Source organism: Dipodomys spectabilis, unplaced genomic scaffold (genome assembly GCF_019054845.1).
Source record: "Dipodomys spectabilis isolate Male_0828 unplaced genomic scaffold, ASM1905484v1 ptg000436l, whole genome shotgun sequence".
Lineage (NCBI taxonomy): Eukaryota > Metazoa > Chordata > Mammalia > Rodentia > Heteromyidae > Dipodomys > Dipodomys spectabilis.
Window position 1 is genome coordinate 250,584 of NW_024871113.1, and position 22,021 is coordinate 272,604.

A 22,021-nucleotide genomic window follows, 5' to 3' on the forward strand; every position below is an offset into this window, starting at 1 on the left:
GCTGAGATCTGAGGGTCATGGTTCAAAGCCAGCTCACAAGGAAAGTCTGTGAGACACTTACCTCCAATTAACTACCAAAAAGCTAGAAGTAAAGCTATGGTTCAAGTGGTAGAGTACTATCCTTGAGCAAAAATGCTAAGAGATAGTGCCCAGACCCTAAGTTCATGCCCCAGTACCAGCAAATAAGTTAATTAATTAATTAATTAATTAGTGTGTGTGTGTGTGTGTGTGTGTGTGTGTGTGTGTGTGTGTGTGTGTGTGCATGCTCAGAAACTGGCATAAAAGCCCCATCAACTTTGTGAAGCTAGACTAAGGAAAAACATTCAACTGAGGCAGGAATTGACAATCACATAGATGTGATTACTAGGCATAATTACAATTAGCTGCATAGGAGTGTTAATCATGAAAATAATTACATATCATCTTTCCCCCTCCAGAAGAGAGAGTGCAATTTAATGGTTCAGAGGGAGCAAAGAAAACACATTTCTGAGTGGTCCAGCTATGAGGTAGAGCACTAATGTTTGAAGGGATAGCATTTTCCCAGTGCTTCAAAGAAATTACCAAGTTCTCTATGAAAATATAGGGAAGGAGGGAAGGAAAGAAGATTAAACCTGTTTGAGGAGTTTTATTTCAAACTCAAACTTGAAGTATGGGCAGTACAATGCAGAGATTAAATGCAAACTAGAATTGAATGTGTTTTTATTTTACTAGTTACCATCTCCGTGTCACTAAACAAGTACTTAACCTTTCTTTAAGTCTCAGTTTTCCCAAGAGCAAATGGATCATGTAAGCCTCTATGAGCTGTAAGAAAAGAAAGATCCTAAGGCATTTGAGTCAGTGCCTTTCACAATGCAGGCTCCCAATACAGATATCAACATTACATGTTAGGGAAAGAATCAAAGGGCACATACTAGTGAGAAAACCCCAACGCACCTTGCTGAGTTTTTTGCTGTCTATATGAATTCAAAGAGAACTAGTTTCCTAACACTTGTATAGCACTTTAGAAATTTCTTGCTTTTTCCAGAAGAGCTTCTGCCTCAGATTTTCCTGAGGAAGATTTGTAATTTTAAGGTTGGCGATGGGCTGTGAATGGAAACAGGCTAGAGCCACTTAGTTGCTAACACCACAGATTCCCATTTCAAATATGTCTTTCCAGATGTTGTTCTCCATCCAATTTTTCTACCTATCCCTTCAGTCATTTATATTCTTCTTTTATTTTAACCACAAAGACAACAGTTATGTTACAGGCCAACTATATATCCTACAATGTGTTAGATAAACAGCTATGTGTTCATCATATGTTAATATGAGGATCTTCTTGCTTATGTTCAGGTGGAGCTCAAAGTTAAGACATACCACATTCATAAGTGAATAATTCATGGAAATTTCAAAGCAAGTGGAATAGCAATCTTTACATCCAGGAGCAAGTTCTTACGCCTTCTCTATAGAAAATGCCATGCTAAGGGCTGGGAAGGTGGCTCAGTGGTAGAGCGCTTGCCTTGCATGCATGAGGCCCTGGGTTCGATTCCCAAGCACCACATAAGCAAAAAGAAAAAAAGCCAGAAGTGGTGCTGTGGCTCAAGTGGTAGAGCTCTAGCCTTGAGCTGAAGAGCTGAGGGACAGCACCCAGGCCCAGAGTTCAGGCCCCACCCAAAGAAAAAGAAAAGAAAATGCCATGCTACTCCTACTTAGTACTTTGGCACCTCACAGTGCAACTTTCTTTGGTGAGTGGGATAATAGTAAACATGTCACAATCATGACACAAGCAGAGTGTAAAACATGTACATAATTTTTGTGGGAAAGGGATGTAGTGGTGGGGATGGAACCAGGACCTTTTGCATGCTTAGACAATCATTTCACTACTTTACTCAGTTGATCTTGCACCCAAGCAGACTTTCTGGAGGATAAAATGCATGTCACAATAACACAACCAAAATCAGAATCAGGTTGGATCAAGAATTGGCTAGATGACTCTCCCTGACCAACCTACCCCCACACACTGACATCTGAGCAATCTCAGACAAAAACCCCAGTCAAATATCTGTGTGTATAACAACAAATGCATACAAAGTATGCCACAGAGGTTTGCTTGTATGTCAAAAGATTTATTGTAGCCAGGCGCCGGTGGCTCATGTGTCGGTGGCTCATGCCTGTAATCCTAGCTACTCAGGAGGCTGAGATCTGAGGATCTCGGTTCAAAGCCAGCCTGGGCAGGAAAGTCCGTGAGACTCTTATCTCCAAAAAAACCACTAGAAAACTGGAAGTGGCGCTGTGGTTCAAGCGGTAGAGCACTTGCCTTGAGCTGAAAAGCTCAGGGACAGCACTGGAGCCCAGAGTTCAAGCCCCATGACCAACCCAAAAAAATTATTGTAACAATAAATGGCTCATAAATCTGACAATAATTAAGGATGAAGCCTATCACTCAAGTAGAGGGAATGAAAGTAGCAAAATGGTGGCACATGCCTGTAATCCCAGCTAATTTGGAAGACAGAAGTACAAGGATCATGGTTCAAAGCCAGTCCTGAGAAAAGTAAGACCCTATCTAAAAAACAAACTAAAGCAAAAAAAAAAGGGAGTTGAAAATGTGGCTCAAGTAGTAAAGCACCTAGCAAGCACAAGTTCAAGTCCTAGTAGCAGGCATGCGTGCACGCGCGTGCACACACACACACACACAAACAAAAGCAGGGGAGCTACAGGAGAGATGGAGAGATTTATGAGTATAATTTCTCTGGAATTGTAGTTTGTGTCCCCTCCCTAAACACAGAGAGAGAGAGAGAGAGAGAGATCAGCAGAACCACACAGATAGCTGCAATTTGAGAGCTACAGACAGGCTTATGTACACAATTTACCTGTTGACAGGTAAACTGAAAGATTTAGGTTACAGTGATATACAATACTATACATCCATTCCCTGAAAGCCCAGAATTTGTTATGACAGAAGATGTATGAGAATTTTCCACATTCTAGTGTGGGCTTGTTCAGCTTGGACACTACTGACATAGAGAATTATTTTATAGTGCTTTTTAAATTAGAATTACTAAGGTATATTAAATGTACATATTAATAGTTATCACTTAACATTTCCATACATGCATATATATCTTGCTTTGTTATCCACCCACCCAAATGCCCTCTTACCCAACCCTTCCTGACAGTTGCCTCACACTTCCTTAGGAGTCCTTAGAGAAGTCTCTGCTGTAGGAAATTGTTCTGTGCAGTCTGGTAGGCCTCAGTAGCCTACCATTAGCACTTCCCAGTTGTGACAACAGGAATATGTTTTGTTTGGTTTATGCTAGGCCTGAAATTTGAACTCAGGGCCTAGGCGCTGTCCTTGGACTTCTGCTTTTGTTTCTGTTTTGTTTTGCCCAAGGTTAGTGCTATACTATTGAACCACAGCTCCACTTCTGTCTTTCTGATGGTTAATTGGAGATGAGTCTCACAGACTTGCTGCCTGGGCTGGCTTTGAACCATGATTCTTAATTTCAGCCTCTTGAATAGCCAGTGGTATAGGCTTGAGACACAGTGCCCAGCTGACAATATACATATCTTTAGACATTGCCAAATGTCTCCTGGGAGACAAACTTACTCCATTGAGAACTACAAGACTATAAAAACAGTGACTGCAGGTATTACTGAATTCCTGAAGGCTAGGGAAAAAGTAGCCAGACATAAATGCCTCTAGTAATCTAATAACAGATGCTAGAAGGGGTATGGCCAAAAGGGAACCCTACTGCATTGTTGGTGGGAGCATAAACTTGTTCAACCACTTTGAGGTTCCTCAAAAAGACTCCACATGACCCAGCAATCCTACTTTTGGGCATTTACCGAAATGATCACAAACAAGACCATAGTAAAGCTACCAGCACAACTATGTTTATTGCAGCATTATTTACCATAGCTAAGATATGGAACCAACCCAGATGCCCTCAGTAGATGAATAGATCAAGAAAAGGTGATTTGTACACACACACAACACTCTCTCTCTCTCTCTCTCTCTCTCTCTCTCTCTCTCTCTCTCTCTCTCTCACACACACACACACACACACACACAATGGAATTCTGTGCCTCCATCAGAAAAAAATGACACCACCCCATTTGTTAGGAAATGGAAAGACTTGGAAAAATTTATATTAAGTGGTTTTCCTTATCTGCAATAACTAATATATGTTTAGAAAAGCAGAAAAGGTCAAAAGCTATGTACATATGACCATATAGGTTGATGCTAAGTGAAATGAACCCCAAGATAGGGACACAGAGATTTTATCTTTCTTGCTGTTGCTTGTAATGTACTTATAATGTACCATGTGATTCTTTTTTTCTTTGTATGTTCTTCCCCCTGTTTCCACTGTATTTGATTCCGGTGTCCTGCATCTTGTATATACATTTTTCTAATTTGGGGAAGGGAAGGGAAATAAAAACATGTTGAAATAAGGATACAGGATGACCCATTGTAACAATGAGATGTACAAGACGTTATGTTGAAAATGAACTTTACAACTTTGCAGGGTAGGGGGAAGAGTTTGGTAGGTGAGGAGGAAAGGATAGTAGGGGAAAAACAAAGGAGGGGGTAACAATGCTCTATGGGAAATGGACTCATTACCTTGCTCATGTAACTGTAACCCCTCTGTACAGTATCCTTACAATAAAAATATATTAAAAAATGCCTCTAGTGAGCTGCCTCCAACATTGAAGCAGTAAAGACTCTCCAAAGAAGCAACCCAGAGCAGCCTAAGACAGAAAGAAGCTATGCACAGGTTCTATCAGTGTCCTGTAAATAACATTCTGTCCCCTGCTCCTCCATCTGCCTTCTCATCTCCAGCCTGGAAGAGTCAGAAATAAGAGCTAGTGAGAGCAGTGGCTGACCACGCCCCTCTTCCTCCACTTCTGCTCCTAGCCAGGGCTGGAAGTCATGGGAGAAATCTATAGTGAGATAGAGTTGGTGTCTAATTATTTTAGGGTAGTTGGCCTATTTTCTTAATCTTGACTATATTAGTGATTTAATTATTGGATTTTATATTAGGTAATAATGGCCAAAATATTCCAGAGAATGCCTGAATTTTTATCCAGGGTCAGGGAAAACAGCTAAAGCGAATAGGTTAAAACAAGCAGCAGCTGGGTACCAGTGGCTGGTGCCAGGAATCCTAGTTACTCAGGAGACTGAGATGTGAAGATCAAGACTCAAAGTCAGCACCAGCAGACACATTTTTGTGACTCTTATCTCCAATTAACCAGCCCACCAAAAAAAGAAAAAAAGCTGGAAATGGAGGCATGGCTCAAGTGGTGAACAAAAAAGCTGAGCCCAAGCAGTAGCCCCTGAATTAAAGCCCCAGAATGGCCACTAAAAGAAAAAAAAATAACTGATTAAAGAATAACTTGAAAAAATGCCTTCTCAATAATTTACACTAACTTCTCTGGTTCAAATGCAGTGTATGGAATATTACTACCTGATCATGCCCTAGACTCCAGTTCTGGAAAATTCCATTGTTTCTCACGCTCAAAACTCTCTTCCTCCTAGCAGTACAATTCCTTCCCTACCGCAGGGAAAGCACTAGGCACAGAATAGTCTCTGAAAACTGGATATAGAAATATATGACAATAGGTCAATAAAGATGAGTCAAAGTATGGGGACATTTAGCTCTGAAGAATCCAGAATTAAATTAAAAAATGTTATGTGTACTTTTGCTATTTTTGAGCCACACAATTCTAGTCTAGTAAAGGATTTAGCACAAATTTTAAGTTAAAAATACTCTGAAGCATTAAGGAATAGAAAAGAGTCCCTCTATGTAGAAGTTTGGCATTATCTACTTGATTCCTTCCTCCTCTTTCATCTCCAATATCAAATTAGTCACTATTCCCACCCACTTCCTACCTTAGAAGCACCTGTAGCACCCTTTACTGACTCTCTATTCCTGCTACCAATGATGTGCCCGGGGCTCTCAGCTTTCTCTTTAAGACTATACATGAAAAGACCTTAACAATGTCCACTTGCTGCCCATTCAGCCCCAAATCCCCACTTCATTCCCTCCTCTCAAAGCAGATTCCTGTGGAAACAACCCAGATGCTCTACAATAGATGAGTGGATCCATAAAACATGGTACCTTTACCCTATGAAATTTTACACAGCCATTAGCATAATATTATGTCATTTGCAGGGAAATGGATGGACCTAGAACAAATCATGTTAAGTGAGGTGAGCCAAGCTCAGAAACAAAAATGGTGCGTGTTTTCTCTCATATGTTCAAGCTAGATCTAAAATACATTGGGGCATGATAAATTGCACAGGACTCTAGACATTCACACACAGTGAGACCAAAGGAGGATACTTTTAGGAGAAGAACACAAAGACACAATGCCTATGTACATCTGATCATACAAAATCATATCTATAGAAGTGGGAACACGGGGCTGGGGGTTTAGCCCAGCGGAAGGGTGCCCGCCCGGCACGCGCAAGGCCCTGGGTTCGGTCCTCAGCCCTGGGAGAAAAAGAAAAAGAAAAAGAAATGGGAACACGTGTTTTTCCTTTTTCCTTTTTTTTTTTTTTTTGAGAGTTCTTTCCATTGTTGCCGTCTTCATTTCCTTCTTGTCTTGTTTGCTCATGTATCTGTCTTTTTGTTGTTGTTGTTGGTTGTGAGGCTTGAACTCGGCCTGGGTGCTGTCCTTGCACTCTTCAGCTCAAGGTGAGCTCTCTACCGCTTGAGCCACAGCACCACTTCTGGGGTTCTAGTGCTTTATTGGAGATAAGAGTCTCACGGACTTTCCTGCCCAGGCTGGCAGGAAACCATGATCCTCAGATCTCAGCCTCCTAAGTAGCTAGGATTACAGGCATGAGCTACTGGTGCCTGGCCATGTATCTGCCTTTGGTAAGGTGAGGGAAGAGGACACAGAAATGGAAGGACACAGGGTGAACAAATGCAGCAGTGGTACTTACTAGGCACCATGTTGAAAATGAACTTGTGGATGGGGATGGGAGGGATAAACTTGGGAGACAGCAAGGGATGTCTCAAAAAGAAATTGCTCTATACCAGACTTATGTAACTGTAACCTCTCTGTATATCACCTTGGTGATAACAATAAAAAAAATTAAAAACAAATAAAAGTGGGTTCCCATTGGTTCACAATCTTACCTAATGTCCTGTTGCTCTAAGATGCTCATTGTCATCTCCCTCCCTGGTTTTGCACAGGTAGGGCCAATCTACCTTTCTGGGATGCACTCAGACTTTAAGAGACAAATCAGATAATACCTGGAAGACTGCTCCTGCTCCCCTCCATGATCAGAGCCCACTTCCTCAGTATTCCATAGTAACACATAGGACGCAAGTTTCCCTTTCTACACTGCTGCATTGCTCTGGTTATATGCAGTTCCTTAACAAGCCACACATTTCTCAGTGTAGGAACTCTTTTCTGTTCAAGTTCAGATCCTTAGCACCAACCCATTATCTATCATATAAGAGTTGTCTTAAAATCCTTTCTTAAATAAAAATCATGGGAAACGCTTGTTGTGAGTCTCTCCATAGCTCTGATGAAATGAAAAGGCCAAATTATACCTGACATGGTTCTTCTGTGCTGACTCTTAAGGGAAATAAACTCTTTTCTATTGTCATTTCACCACAGAGCACCAAAACAAGAAAAGAACACTTTTGACCAAGAACAGCAGCGAGTAACTCAAAATTGGGAGACTGTGCACAGTCAGAAATCAATTAACATGAGTTAGGTACCTATGTGTTATTTGGCCCTGTGGCAAAGGGAGGAGATACAGTCTCCCCCACTTCATACACTTCAAGTGTATCACAGAATTCAGGTGCACAAATCCCATGATGTAAGTCAAGACTTCATGCCTTCCAAAGATTTACATGTTACAGGCTCGGTCATCAAGGTAGTGCTGTTGATAGGTGGAAAAACACTTGGTGGGTGGATAGGTCCTTAGGTCACTGGGTACATGCCACTGGAGGAGAATGTAAGACTTAGTCTCTTCCCTTTTCCTTTTTCCTTTCCTTTTGTTTTCTTGTGTCAGTACTAGGGCTTGAACTCAGGGCCGCCCATCTTCCCTTAGCTGTCTTGCTCAAGGCTGGTGCTCTATCATTTAGCCACACCTCCATTTCCACCTTTTTTGCTTGTTAATTGGATATCAAAGTCTCTCCAATTTGTGTGCCCTGGCCTGCTTCAAACTGCAATCATCAGATCTCAGCCTTCTGAATAGCTAGAATTACATGTTTCTCTACCTCGCTTATGATGTTATCATTTTATCTGTTATGCACTTCTGCCATGAAGTCCTGCTTCATCAGAGACCCAAAGGAGTGGGGGCACCTCTCTCATGGTCTAGAATCCCTTACAGTATGAGCTAAATAAACCTTTATTCTTAGAACTGTCCCTGGTGTTTTGTAGTAGGGGCAGAAACTGATTAGACTACCACCAACAAGAGGAGGGGGGAGAAGATACAACCATGTCTAATAGGTGTTGAAAAGATATCCTAGTTGAGCACCAGTGGTTCACGTCTGTAATCCTAGCTATAGAGAAGTCTGAGATCTGAGGATCACAGTTCAAAACCAGCTGGGCAGAAAAGTCCATGAGATTCTAATCTCCAACTAAACACCAAAAAAACCCAGAAAGCAAAACAAAAAACCACATAAACAGAAGTGGAACTGTGGCACAAGTGGTAGAGTGCTAGCCTTGAACAAAGAAGCTTAGGGACAGCACCCAGGGCCTGTGTTCAAGCTGCAGAACCAGCATACAGGAAAGAAAAAGAATAAGAGGGGTTGGAGGTATGGCTCAGTTGGTAGAACACTAGTCAATGACTGAACGCATTCAAGTCCCAATTTCAGGCCACACACACAAAAAAAAAGAAAAAAGAAAAAAGAAAAAAAAAGAAAGAAAGAAAGAAGAAAAAGCTACTACCCTACAAACATTGGGCTGGCTGATACCAAGTACAAGTGTTGGTGAGATTATGGAGAAATTGGAAGCTTCATTAATTGCTGATGAGGAATAAAAGACGATGCAATCATTTTGGAAACACTTTGGGGGCTTCTCTTAAAGTTGCATACACATTTGTCATTTTGTTATAAGGCCAACTCAGTAGGTGAGATACAGAGAAGACATTTGGAGAGGTCAAATCGGGAGTCTTTTTTAAAGAGCTGGCATCTGCATGGTAGACTCCTAGCTCAAAGACCAGCAGCCCAAATGCAGCTAGCACAAAGCTTATATAGGCCGACCACATAAGGTATGAGGAATTGAACCTAACAAAAGTGTTATGCATAAGCAAAACAAATGGCAACACTTAAATCTAATAAAAATGTTATACATAAGCAAAGCAAACCAATGAGGCCACTTAAACCTAATAAAAGTGTTAAATAAAAGTAAATCATGGGGCTGGAAAGGTGGCTCAGTGGTAGAGCGCTTGCCTTGCATGCATGAGGCCCTGGTTCGATTCCTCAACACCACATAGGCAGAAAAAGCCGGAAGTGGCACTGTGGCTCAAGTGGTAGAGTGCTAGCCTTGAGCTAAAGAGCTGAGGGACAGTGCCCAGGCCTAGTGTTCAGGCCCCACAAAAAAAAATAATAAATCATGAAAAGAGATAATCAAGGAAAATCAAGGGCCAATTATCTAGAGGAAGCAAGACTTTCCAGGATCTTAACAACTCAGGACACATTTGCAATCCAAAGAACGTCCTTTATCACCTCTAGAGTTTTTCAGAGCTGGGTGGAGAGCCCCTCCACCCAGCAAGGCACCAAGATGGCTGTAAGGACAAGGTATGTGTCCTAGACCCAGTCTCCTTACTTCAATACCACTCATTCTTTCTAGGAATATAACCATGAGAACTGGAAGCAGAGACTCAAACACTTGTATATCCACATTCCCAACAGGCAAAAGATGGACACAGTTCAGCTGTCCATAAACAGATAAACAAAAGCAAGATGCATATATATTTTAAATCAGCCTTAAAAGAAAAGGAAGAAAATATGATCCACACTACAAGAAGAAAACTTGAACACATCATGTAGACATGGAAGTTTTCCCTTACATGAGGTACCCATAATCACAATAAATGAATTTATAAGGATAGAAAGAAGTTGGAAGGAAGAATGGACATTTGTTTTTTAATGGGTACAGTGTTCAGTTTTGGTCTTATGTTGCTTTTTTGTGCTTGCATGTGTGTGTGTGTGTGTGTGTGTGTGTGTGTGTGTGTGTGTGATGTTGGCAGTATAATTTTGAAATGTTGAAAGGTTCTAGAATGGTGGTTATGGTTATACAACAGGAGACTATACTGTCAATGAACTGTATACTCAAAATTATGAGAATGAACTGGGCACTGGTGGCTCATGTCTATAATCCTAGCTACTCAAGCCAGCCTGGTTTGAAAAGTCCAGAGACTCTTATCTTCACACACACACACACAAACACATGCATGCATGTGTGCACTCACACAAAAGCAAGAAGCAGTCAAGTAGTAGAGTGCTAGTCTTGAGCCAAAAAAAAGCTCAGGAACAATGGCCAGGCCCTAAGTTCAAATCCCAGGAGTTGCACCAAAAAATTATTAATATGGTTAACTTTGTTGTTTATCTTACCACCACTTATTACAAGCAATGGAGGACTGAGTGCTAGTGACTCAAGCTAATAGTCCTAACTACTCACGAGGCTGAGATCTGAGGATTGCAGTTCAAAGCCAGCTCAGACCAGAAAGTCCATGAGACTCTTAGCTCTAAAAATGCAAGAAGTGCAGGTGTGGTTCAAGTGGTAGAGTGCTAGTCTTGAGCTAAGGGCTAGTGTACAGTGCTGTGTTCAAGCCCCACTACTGGCATACACACACAAATGCAAGCAATGAAGGAAAGGAAATATTTTATCCTATGGGGAAGGGATTCATAATGAAAAAGTCATGAGACAGTGATGGGTCAATAGGAGTTCACTAGATGATGAGTCAGAAGTATGAGTTTAAGTCCTGGAGTTGTCCCTTACTTTTCCATGACTTTGCTTCTTCATCCAAAAGTTGTCAAGTGATGTAAAGTAAAGCTATGGTAGGAAGACCCTTGTGTTTATGTCAGTATTCTGAAGTTTAGAAGTAATAAGTTTCTCTCCATCCCTCCTACACAGGATACAGCCAAGAAGGCTACAAAAGCGGGTAAGAACTAAAGGTTACACAATAGAGTTGTTTCTCATTCTAGTATGTGAATATTATCTAGCCCTTAAAATAAGGAACGACATGAAGAAGAAATACAGGAAAACATTTAGCATTCCGCTTCCTTCATCTAACACATTATAAAATGGCAACTCTGACTTAGAGCTATGTAAATATATAGACACAAGGACATAACTGAAAGTCAATACACAACAGTGAAAACCACAGCTGTGTAACAATGGGTGATTATGGATCACTCATTTTTTAAAAAATTTTTCTTTCATGTTGTTTTAATTTTTTTGTAACAAATGAGGACAAGGAAAAGTATTCAGTTCTTTTCTTACATGTTTATCCCATGGTTTCTTGGCTGAATTGTTTCCCATGGGCCCTGACCCAGGTATTTTTAACCCAGTTACAGTATTTGCTTGCTCTAGAGACAGATCGAAAATATAAAAATCACTGTATTATCATAACAGTGGCATTTCTCTTCCTCATGAAATTCTAAAAGGCTACTGTTTCCCCGCAGTGCATCAAGCGCTTCTGTCTGAGTGCATGTATCACAGACACTCAGCTAACCACAATTGAGCAGGACTTGTGGAAAGCAATGCTGCCACCTGCCGTCAGGAAGTAGAATTGCTTTCCTCAGAAGGAAAGAAGTCTCATTAATGCCTTGACAAATGGGAGCTGACCTGTTTGGGTAAATACATCTATTAATCTAGAAGCTCAGTGCACTACTGCAGCTGATTATTTGTCTACCTAGCTATCCTTCTCTCTTCCAACTAAATCAAAGGCTTGCCCTTTTATTAACAAGGCTTCACTATCTCATCCCGTTATACAATGTGGCTTTCTGATTTCCTTCCTTTTATTTACTCAAGATACTGAATTAATATTGAAATATTGTCTGCTGTGTCAGATTTTATGAAGACAAATGAGTGAGGATCCTTGTAAAGAACTACAAGGCTACTGAATGAGAGCTTTGAGGAGATCAAGTATTCAACTAGACATTCCATCTTGTTAGAGTGGAGGAAAGCTGGGTGAACATTTACATACAGTTCATCTTAAAATTGAAGGAAAAGATACACTCATCACACCTATGCAAAACTGAGTTTCTAAGAATATTTACCAGGAATGGCAAAAATCTGTCCTGTAATGCTGAAGATTTGTTATAATAGTCTAAAGGATTGTTTAGACTTATACTTCTGATACTGTGAATGTTTGTGATAGTAAACTTTTTGTTCACTAAGGTTGTTAATTATTTTTGCCACCAAATTTATTTTGTTTTGGCAAATAACTTGTTTTTTTCTGATCTTACTGACTTGATTTGGTTACTTCATTTGTTAAGCAAATAGGCATTTCCTTTGGATCAAAGCATACCTATAACTATTACTACTGAAATTAAATCATTTGCTGGCTCATGTCTATAATCCTAGCTACTCAGGAGGCTGAGATCTGAGGATCACAGTTTGAAGTCAGCCTGGACAGAAAAGTCTGTGAGACTAGTATCTCCAACTAAACACAAAAAACCTGAAATAGAGCCATGGCTCAAGTGGTAAAGCACTAGCCTTGAGCACAAAAACATTAAGGATAGTGTCTAGGCCCAGAGGTCAAGCCCCAGGACCAGCAAAAAACAGAAAAAGAAAAAGAAAAAAATTGAATCAGTAATCAAAACTTTATCAACAAGGAAAAGCCCAAGACCAACTGGCTTTCAGGTCAATTCTACCAAACTTTTAAAGAATTAAGGCCAAGCTTCTAGCTCCAAGGAGTGTGGCTGGTGCCACATGCCTGTAACCCTAGTAACTTAGGAGGCTGAGATCTGAAGATCATGCTTCTAAGCCAGCCTGGGCAGGAAAGTTCATAAAACTCTTATTTTCAATTAACCAGCTAAAAGCCAGAAATGGAGGTGTAGCTCAACAAGTAAAGTGCCAGGCCCTGAATTCAAGCCCCAGTACTGATATAATAATTAATTAATTAAAACCAATCTTTTTCAAACTTAAAAAAATTGAGCTTATTTTATAAAGTCAGTAGTACTCTGATGCTAAAGCCTAAGACACAAGTAAACTATCAGCCAATACTCAATAAATATTAATCTAAAATTCCTTCACAAATACTAACAAATGAAATACAACAGCATAGTAAAAGTACTATTTACTCCATGACTAAGTGAAATTTACCCCTGGATGCAAGGATATCAATTCATGTGATAGACTGAAATAACAGGATAAAGAATAAAAATGAGCCGGCCGCTGGTGGCTCACGCCTGTAATCCTAGCTACTCAGGAGGCTGAGATCTGAGGATCACGGTTCAAAGCCAGCCCGGGCAGGAGAGACCGTGAGACTCTTATCTCCAATAATCCACCAGAAAACCGGAAGTGGCGCTGTAGCTCAAGTGGTAGAGCACTCGCCTTGAGCTGAAGAGCTGAGGGACAGCGCCCAAGCCCAGAGTTCAAGCTCCACGACCGAAAAAAAAAAAAAAAAAAAAGAATAAAAATGAAGTAACCATCTCCATAGATGCAGAAAAAGCCTTTCAACATATCCAGTGCCTTTCCTTGATAAAGACTTTCAAGAAATTAGTACTAGAAGAAAACTACTTCAACAGAATAAAATCTGTCTGCAAAGTCCACAGCTAACATTGTACTCGATGTAGAAAACTAAAAGCTTTTCCTCACAAACCAGCAAGGATACTCACTTTCACCACTTCTTTCACTACTTCCAACCTGGCCTCAAAGTCCTAACTCAAGAAATTAAAAGGGCTGAGATGTATGTAGCTCAGTGAATTATGGACCTAGCATTTGCAAGGCCTTGGGCATGAGACCAGGCCCAGAAAAAAAAAGATTATACAGTAACAACTTTTGCACACAGAATGAACAATAAATTCTATATATCTGCAAAAACACATGCATAGCCAAATTGAACAAAGCTGGCAACATCACATTTCCTGATTTGCAAATACAAAGATACACCTATTAAAACTGTACATACACAAAGACAGACCAATGGAACAGAATAGAGAATCTAGAAGTACATCTATCTACCTATCATCCACTGGCCCGCAACAAAGGTGTCAAATATATACAATCCGGCCAGACAGCCTCTCCAACAAGGAACTGGAAGAAAACAGAATGTTCATATGCAAAAGAATGAAATTAAACCCTTATCTTAAACCACAGACAAGAATCAACTTAAAAATGGATTCAAACCATGTACCAGAGGCTCACTCCTGTACTCCTAGCTACTCAGGAGGCTGAGATCTGAAGATTGTGGTTTGAAGCCAGCTCAAGTAGAAAAGTTTGTGAGACATTTAATCTCCAATTAACCATCCAAACCCTAGAAATGGAGCTGTGGTTCAAGTGGTAGAGCATCAGCCTTGTGCAAAAGGGCTAAGGGACAGCATTCAAGTCTTGAGTTCAAGCCTCTGAATTCAAGCTACTGGCACATGTTAAAATGAAACTACTGTATAACTGGTTGATGCCAATTAAAAATAAATAAAAGTGTTTAGAGTAAATGTGGAGCCCAAGGTTTGATCTCCAGCACACACAGCAAAATTAAATAAGCAGATAAACAAACCTGACTTTTGCATTGATTGTCCATGAGGTGGTAGCAATAGGGCCCCTCCTGACATGGATTCTGACCCATTCTATGACTGTACCCTGCCTCAGCACCCTCCCCCACCAATCTGAAGCAGAATTTCTCCATACTTGGTTATGGAAAGACCTAAGTACAGCCGGCCGGAGAGAATAACCACTACCTTTCAAGGAAAACCAAATTTGCCCCCCTCCCCTTTTTTAGTAAGTTTTTTTATTGTGAAAATACTGTACAGAGGGGTTACAGTTACATGGGCAAGGTAATGAGTACATTTCTTATCAAGCATTGTTGCCTCCTCCTTTGTTTTTCCCCTACTATCCCTTCCCTCCCACCTCCACAACTACACTCCCCCCAATCCCTGCCTAAACTCTAAAATTCGTTTCTCTACATAGCGTCTTGTACATCTCATTGTTGCAATGTTGCCTTGGTTTTTAAACTACCCTCCTTTCTCTCTCTCCTCTCCCTTGTTTGAAAAATGCAGAGAGGGAAAGAACCACTGCCAAAATGAACATGAAATAAACGGAAACAGAACAAGGCAAAGAGAAGAAAACCAAAAGGAAAAACTGAGTGCAGCCAGCAAAGGCTTCATTAGACGCACAACAAAAGACAAGCTCCATTTCTTTCTTATTGACATTAATAAGCTTGATGTGAGTCCAACATAAAAAAAAAAAGTGCTTGATCTCTGTAGCTGCTACAAATTGCTTTGTTCCACTAAAGGTCATCTTTCTTGATTGGTTTCCATTCCTTTCTATGTCCAACCAATCAAGTGTTGGCTGTACAGAGGGCTCTGACTTGGTCCTGCTGCTCCAGGTCATCAGTGCAGCCTCACTCTGGAACTTGCCAGCCCTCCCCAGCCCAGAAATCCTTCCTCCAGCAGGACCTGTAGCAAGAGACCACAGGGGCCTAGAGCTCTTGATTGGGCCCTGTGTTTAGCACTAAGTCAGGGGCTGAGTATGCATGAGCCAAACAAATGTCACTGATAGTGTAAAATGGAAAATGTTTATGGTTTTTTTGTCTGTGCAAATACAGAATCTTGAACTCAGGACCTCACACTCTCACTTGGCTCAGTAGCTATGATCAGAGGTATTGGCCACCAGCTCTAGGCACATTAAAAAAACAATCAAACAAGGAGAGACACTTGAACTAATAGGCACAGGAAGGAACTTCCTGAACAGAGTCCCAGGGTCACAACAAATTGGAGAGAGACTCGACAAATGGGACTACCTTAAAATAAAAAGCTTCTGCACAGCTAAATCTATCGCAACTAAGCTAGAAAGACAACCAACTAATTGGGAAAAAATATTTACCAGCAATATATCAGACAAGGGGTTAACATCCAGTATATACAAGGAACTCAAGAAACTAATCCCTCCCAAACCTAACAAACTAATTACTAAATGGGCAAGGGAACTAAAGAGGGACTTCTCAGATGAAGAAATAAAAATGGCAAAGAAACACATGAGGAAATGTTCATCATCCCTGGTGGTGAAGGAAATGCAAATAAAGACAACCCTGAGATACCACCTTACCCCAGTCAGAATGTCCCACATCCACAAATCAGCCAACGACAAATGCTGGAGGGGATGTGGAGAAAGAGAAACCCTATTACACCACTGGTGGGAATGTACACTTATACAACCACTTTGGAAAGCAGTCTGGAGGGTCCTCAGAAAGCTAAAGATTGACCTCCCTTACGACCCAGTCATACCACTTCTAGGCATCTACCCTGAACAACAGGAACCAATATACAAGGACACGTGCACCTCCATGTTTATTGCAGCACTGTTCACAATAGCTAGGATATGGAAACAACCCAGATGCCCCACCACAGATGAATGGATCCAAAAATTGTGGTATCTATACACAATGGAATATTATGCAGCCATTAGAAATGACAAAATAATGGCATTTTCAGGGAAATGGATGGAGCTAGAAGGAATCATGTTGAGCGAGGTAAGCCAAGAGCAAAGAGACAAACGGTACATGGTCTCCCTGATAAGTGGATGCTAAATCCAAAATGTTAGGTGATATGACAAAACTAACAGGACTTAAGAAACAAAGAACTTCCACTCATCTGGTCGAATCACTACTAAATAACCCCATGCTGCTGATCACATGTATGGTGTATAACATGTGAACACCGTTATATGTTACAGACTGTGATAGACAATTTGCTCCAGGAAAGTTAGAATGAACTTGTGACTTTAAATGAGCATCATTATGCCAGAATACTGAGAAATTTGGGAAATTATGTAATCACTTAATCACAATGAAAAAAAAAGAACGTCGGGGAAGGTAGGGAGGGAAGCGATGGGAAGGGGAAAACAATGGAGGGGGTAACAATGCTCAATAGGAAGTATACTCATTACCTTGCTCATGTAACTGTAACCCTCTGTGTAGTATCTTTACAATAAAAAAATTTAAAAAAAGATAAAAAATCAAAAATAGGATGGGCAAGCTACTGGAAAGGTAGAAGTAGGGTTATGGTTCAAGGTGGCCTGAGCAAAAAATAATAAGACTAAACACACAAACTAAAAGCAGGACTAAGGATGTGGCTCCAATTGTAGAGCGCTTGCATATAAGGAAAACTGTGTCTCAGTCGATACAAGCTAGTTTTCTTTCTACTTTTCTCTCAGGCATTTACAGGATTTTTCAACCTTCACTACTTTTTTGGATTATATTTATAGGTAACTTTTCAGCTACATTACTTCCTAGAACTAGTATCAGAGTTCTTGCGTTATACAATGATGTAGCAGTTTCCTTAAAGCTTTCAGAATGCCCTAAGCCTAAATGGATGACCTAGAACAAATCATGTTCAGTGAGGTTAACCTAGCTCAGGGAGATGGGTGGCGCATGTTTTCTCTCTTATGTAGAAGCTACATCTAAAATACCAGGACATAATAAATTATACAGATTGCTAGGCATTCACACACAATGAGACCAGAAGAGGATGCTTATAGGAGAGGAACAGAAAGGCACAATGCCCATGTGCATTTTGATAAATACAAACATTTATCAAAAATAATATTTATCAAAATGAACTCTAGGAAATGAAAACAATAGGTTTTTTCTTCGTTTGTTTTTATTTTCTTTCCTTTTTGTTCTGTATGTTCATTTATATGCCTCTGGGAGGGTCAAAGGGGCACAGAAATGGGGGGACCAAGGTGAACAAATGCAGCAATGGTACACACTAGAGACTATGTTGAAAATGAACTATACAACTTGTGGGTGGGGATGGGAGGGAAAAACTGGGAGGGAGCAAGGGAAGGGATGACATTGTCCAAAATGAAATGTCCTCATTACTTGACTTATGTAACTGTAAACCCTCTGTATATCACCTTTATAATAACAGTAAAAAATGAAAAGAAAATAAGGGAAATTATACATACTCTACCAAAGTTGAGTAAAGCTGGCTTTATGAATCTAAAATTTGCCTAGAAGAAACACGTCTTATTACTTCTATTCTCTCACCTTAAAACTTCTGATTGGAACTAGAGAATAAAAGTAAAATGTTCTAATAAAAAAAGAACCCCTGAGCCATGGTGCCTTGTCAAAAGCATTCAAAGTAGCACAAGAAAGCTACAAAGATAGCCGGGCACCAGTGGCTCACAACTGTAATCCCAGCTACTCAGGAAGCTGAGATCTGAGGCTATCAGTTCAAAGCTAGCAGGGGCAGCAAAGTCCATGAGACTCTTATCTCCCATAAACCACCAGAAAATCAGAAGTGGTGTTGTGGCTCATGTGGTAGAGCACTAGCCCTGAGCTGAATTGCTAAGGGACAGCACCTAGGCCCAGAGTTCAAGCCCCAGGACTGACAAAAAGAAAAAAGAAAAGAAAGCTACAAAGATAACTATTTTTAAAATCGGGAGATGGTAAAATCAATAGTCGGTTTAGCCCAGCACAAACTAGATAGGAATGCCCAGAGCTCATTCTTTACACAGTATCCAGTGAGTATAACTAGAATAGTAGCAAGCCCTAACGACACAACTTTCATACCTGGTCTGGGAAACTTTTTTACATGGAGATAAAGTGAACCAAAAGGGCCAAAAACAAATAGTTTTGAGCAATATAATCCATTATGTAGAAAATCCAAGTATTCTACTGATTAAATGCTAACATAGAGTCTCAAAGACATGACAGGTAAGTGCTTGTTCTAAGAAAGTTTAAGCAAGCTTCAATGTTACTACAGGTTTTGTTGTAAGATGGGGGTCTTACTGTGTGGCCCAGCTTGGCCTTGAATTCACTTGGTAGCCCAAGCCTCAAATTTGAGCTCCTCCTGTCTCAGCCTTCTGAATGCTGGGTTTGCAGCCATGGAACAAAACATCCATCCAATATTATTACATTTAGTATTCATTAATATATAACTATAAGCATTCCTTTACATAAGCATGCTCTTAGATCTTTACATCACCATCTACCACTAAAAATGCTGAAAATAACTCTGAAAAGATACTTGGTAGCAGACAACTTCTCTGATCTCAAATATTATTAATTTTTTTTTGTCTGGGCACTGGTGGCACATTTCTGTAATCCTAGCTACTCAGAAGGCTGAGATCCAGATAATCATGGTTTGAGGCTAGCCCAGACAGAAAGGTCTTTGAGATTCCATCTGCCAAATAACCAGCAAAAAGCCAGTGGAAGACTTGGATCAAGTGATAGAGCATTAGCCCTGAGCAAACAAGTAAAGCAAGTTGGAGGCCCTACATTTTGGAGGCAAATATTTCAAATAAAAACATATCAGCCTAGCTTCAGTTTGAATGCTCTCTTCTATGTCATGAAAAAGATGTTTGACTGATTACAGTGTGCCAGACAATATGCTATGCACTGAAAACAAGTGACTTAAGATACTGTACCCATTTCTTGTAAACTTCCAAGTCAAATGAGACAGACTTACGGACACATTGAAAACTGATCATAAATGCCATTGTAAATACAAAGTCCCATGTTGCAACTTTCCAATCCACGCGTATTTGGTAACAGGGAAAGTGATAGGGACCAGGCTGAAGAGAAAGGTGGTGCCAGGCTGTGACCGTAAGAATCTTTAGCAAAGTCATGGTGAGAAATTAGACCTTGAATTATTCTAAGTGGAAAAGGGGACAGGAAAATTAAAAAATGGAGAAGACAAGACTTTGGGGCTGAATCTATATGATGAAGTAGGAAAGCGTTTGTGACTGTGGACCCCTTTTCTTCAAATACTTTGGTGTTAAGGAGGCTAAAGGACCATGGTGGAATGTGTCAAGAAAGTTGTGAAGGTACAGAAGGCAAGGCTTTTTTTTTTAATTTTCAGTGCTGAGGATCAAACTAAGAATCATAGCATGGCATGATTCTACTCCCAAGCCACAACCCCAAACTAGAAAAAACAGGCCATCAAATCCAAGAATTGTAGAGTTTATTAAAAGAATAACCATGTGATACTAAGCTTATGAAAATCACTGTTTTCAAATGTGAAAATATAAACACTACTTACATATAAAATTTAAGGGCATGTAGCATCCAAACTTGCCTTTAGCTTTCAAAATGTACTAATTTTTACTTGGGAAGGTATTTATAGGAGGCATATATAATGACAATCCTTAAAATGTGAGAGAAATAGTCATTGTTTTTGTCTCTGATGGAGCACAAAGCTGTAATGTCCAGTATGTGGACTCAATGAAACCTCCACTCCAAAGGTGGATTCCTGGAAGACAATGTAAGCATCTCACAGTTATGAGTCACATGACTTATTCCTGGCCAATAAGACTGGAGGAGACAGGAGGAGGTTTGTTGCGGGAACTTCTGAAGGAATTCAAGTCTCTGAAGGGGACAGAAAAATATTTCCATCTACTTCTTATGATTGCTACCATCTCTGAATGGGTATGAAGAATATCCCTGGTCATCAGCCCAAGAAGGATAGCTCGTGCTAATAATGGCAGGTCCCAGGACAGAAAAGAATCTGCACCTCTGCTGACAGAGACAGCAACTGGACCCTGTCCTACATGACCCTCTTGTAATGGAGGGTTGTAAATGTTCTTATTGGCTCTGAATGAATGACGGTTTTCTGTTATTCATAGCTCAACACTTCCCAAAGTGAAAAAGACTAAAAGAATATGGTAGAGAAAAGTAAACATTAGCAGGTGGTTGGGATATATTGATGGTTTCTCGAATTTCCCCTCTTAAGAAACCAATTCAATATCCAGTCATTTTAAAACTTCCTTTGATGTTTACATGATCTCTTTCCTCTGCAATATCATCACCATTTTTGACACTATCACATGTAAATTTCCGTTCTCTCAGGCACTATTGCGGAAAGAAACAAGAGAGAAGCTGCCAAGTCTAGACTCTATCTCCTGTTACACTGCACACAGGTGGTTCCTGTTTGACATCCAATTTTGAGGATGTGGAAGGAAATTTTTCCCCATAGAAGTCTGTAGAGCTGGCACTTTCAGGAAATCATCAGACAACTGGCTGGTGATTTTCAAAAAATAAAAGCAAGGAAGTGCTTTTTACAATTAGTCCTTCACTGATTTGCCTTCCGGCCATATTGAGAACATTACTGGATCTTTTTAATAGCCTTAAAAATGGTGCATGCAACGTGCTATGTGTAACACATGGTATTTTTTTTTTTTTCAGTCTGGTCCGGGGGCCTGAACTCTGGGCCTGGGCACTGTCCCTCAGCTCTTCAGCTCAAGGCTAGTGCTCTACCACTTGAGCCACAGCGCCACTTCCGGCTTTTTTTCTTTTTGCTTATGTGGTGCTGAGGAATCAAGCCCAAGGCCTCATGCATGCAAGGCAAGCACTCTACCACTGAGCCACCTTTCCAACCCCCACATGGTATTATTAATGGTCATTATTAGCAGTGTTTATTAGAGATCAAAATACCATGCTAATGCTGCACTGTTGCAATGTTTCTGCAGCTCCTGCTAGTTGATTTGAACCAAATGTCCTTTCTTTCCTATAGCTTTATTTTGTTTATCTCTTTACAATATGCTGGAAATACTTAATCTCTGGACTAGTGTAGGACTTCATATACAAGCAGTCACCTTGGCATTTTTTATCACAAAAAAACCATAAGAGAAAGCTGGTAAGCCTAGTGAGCTTCCTGGACGGAGAGGTTTTTCTGTCAAAGCTGGCAGGGTTTGATCATCCACCATCTTTAGAGTTTGACCGTTGAGTTGGACAGATCTGCAAAGATGAAAAACACCCCTGGGTAAGTCAAGTACATGGACCACGACTTCTACAAAACTTGTGGAATGTTTCTTAGACCACCACCAACAACAACAACAGCAAAAACCCAGAGATCATGTGTCCTGTAAAGACCAAAATATATACAATTGATATAAATATATATTGGTG

The 22,021-nt window shown here is 40.3% G+C and overlaps 1 protein-coding gene and 1 non-coding gene across 2 annotated transcripts in view; one reads left to right on the plus strand and one right to left on the minus strand.

Annotated features, from left to right (window-relative positions):
* The first annotated feature begins 1,473 nt into the window (after positions 1-1,473).
* On the plus strand, positions 1,474-1,538 carry Trnaa-ugc. The gene has a single exon. It is a non-coding gene; the product is annotated as a tRNA-Ala (tRNA).
* A 19,962-nt stretch (positions 1,539-21,500) lies between these two features.
* Hpse (heparanase) overlaps positions 21,501-22,021 on the minus strand; it is a 42,661-nt gene continuing 42,140 nt past the window's right edge. The window contains exon 12 of the mRNA XM_042668465.1: positions 21,501-21,850. Coding sequence (XP_042524399.1) covers positions 21,691-21,850 — 160 coding nt within the window. The 3' untranslated portion in view covers positions 21,501-21,690. The remainder of the gene's footprint in view (positions 21,851-22,021) is intronic.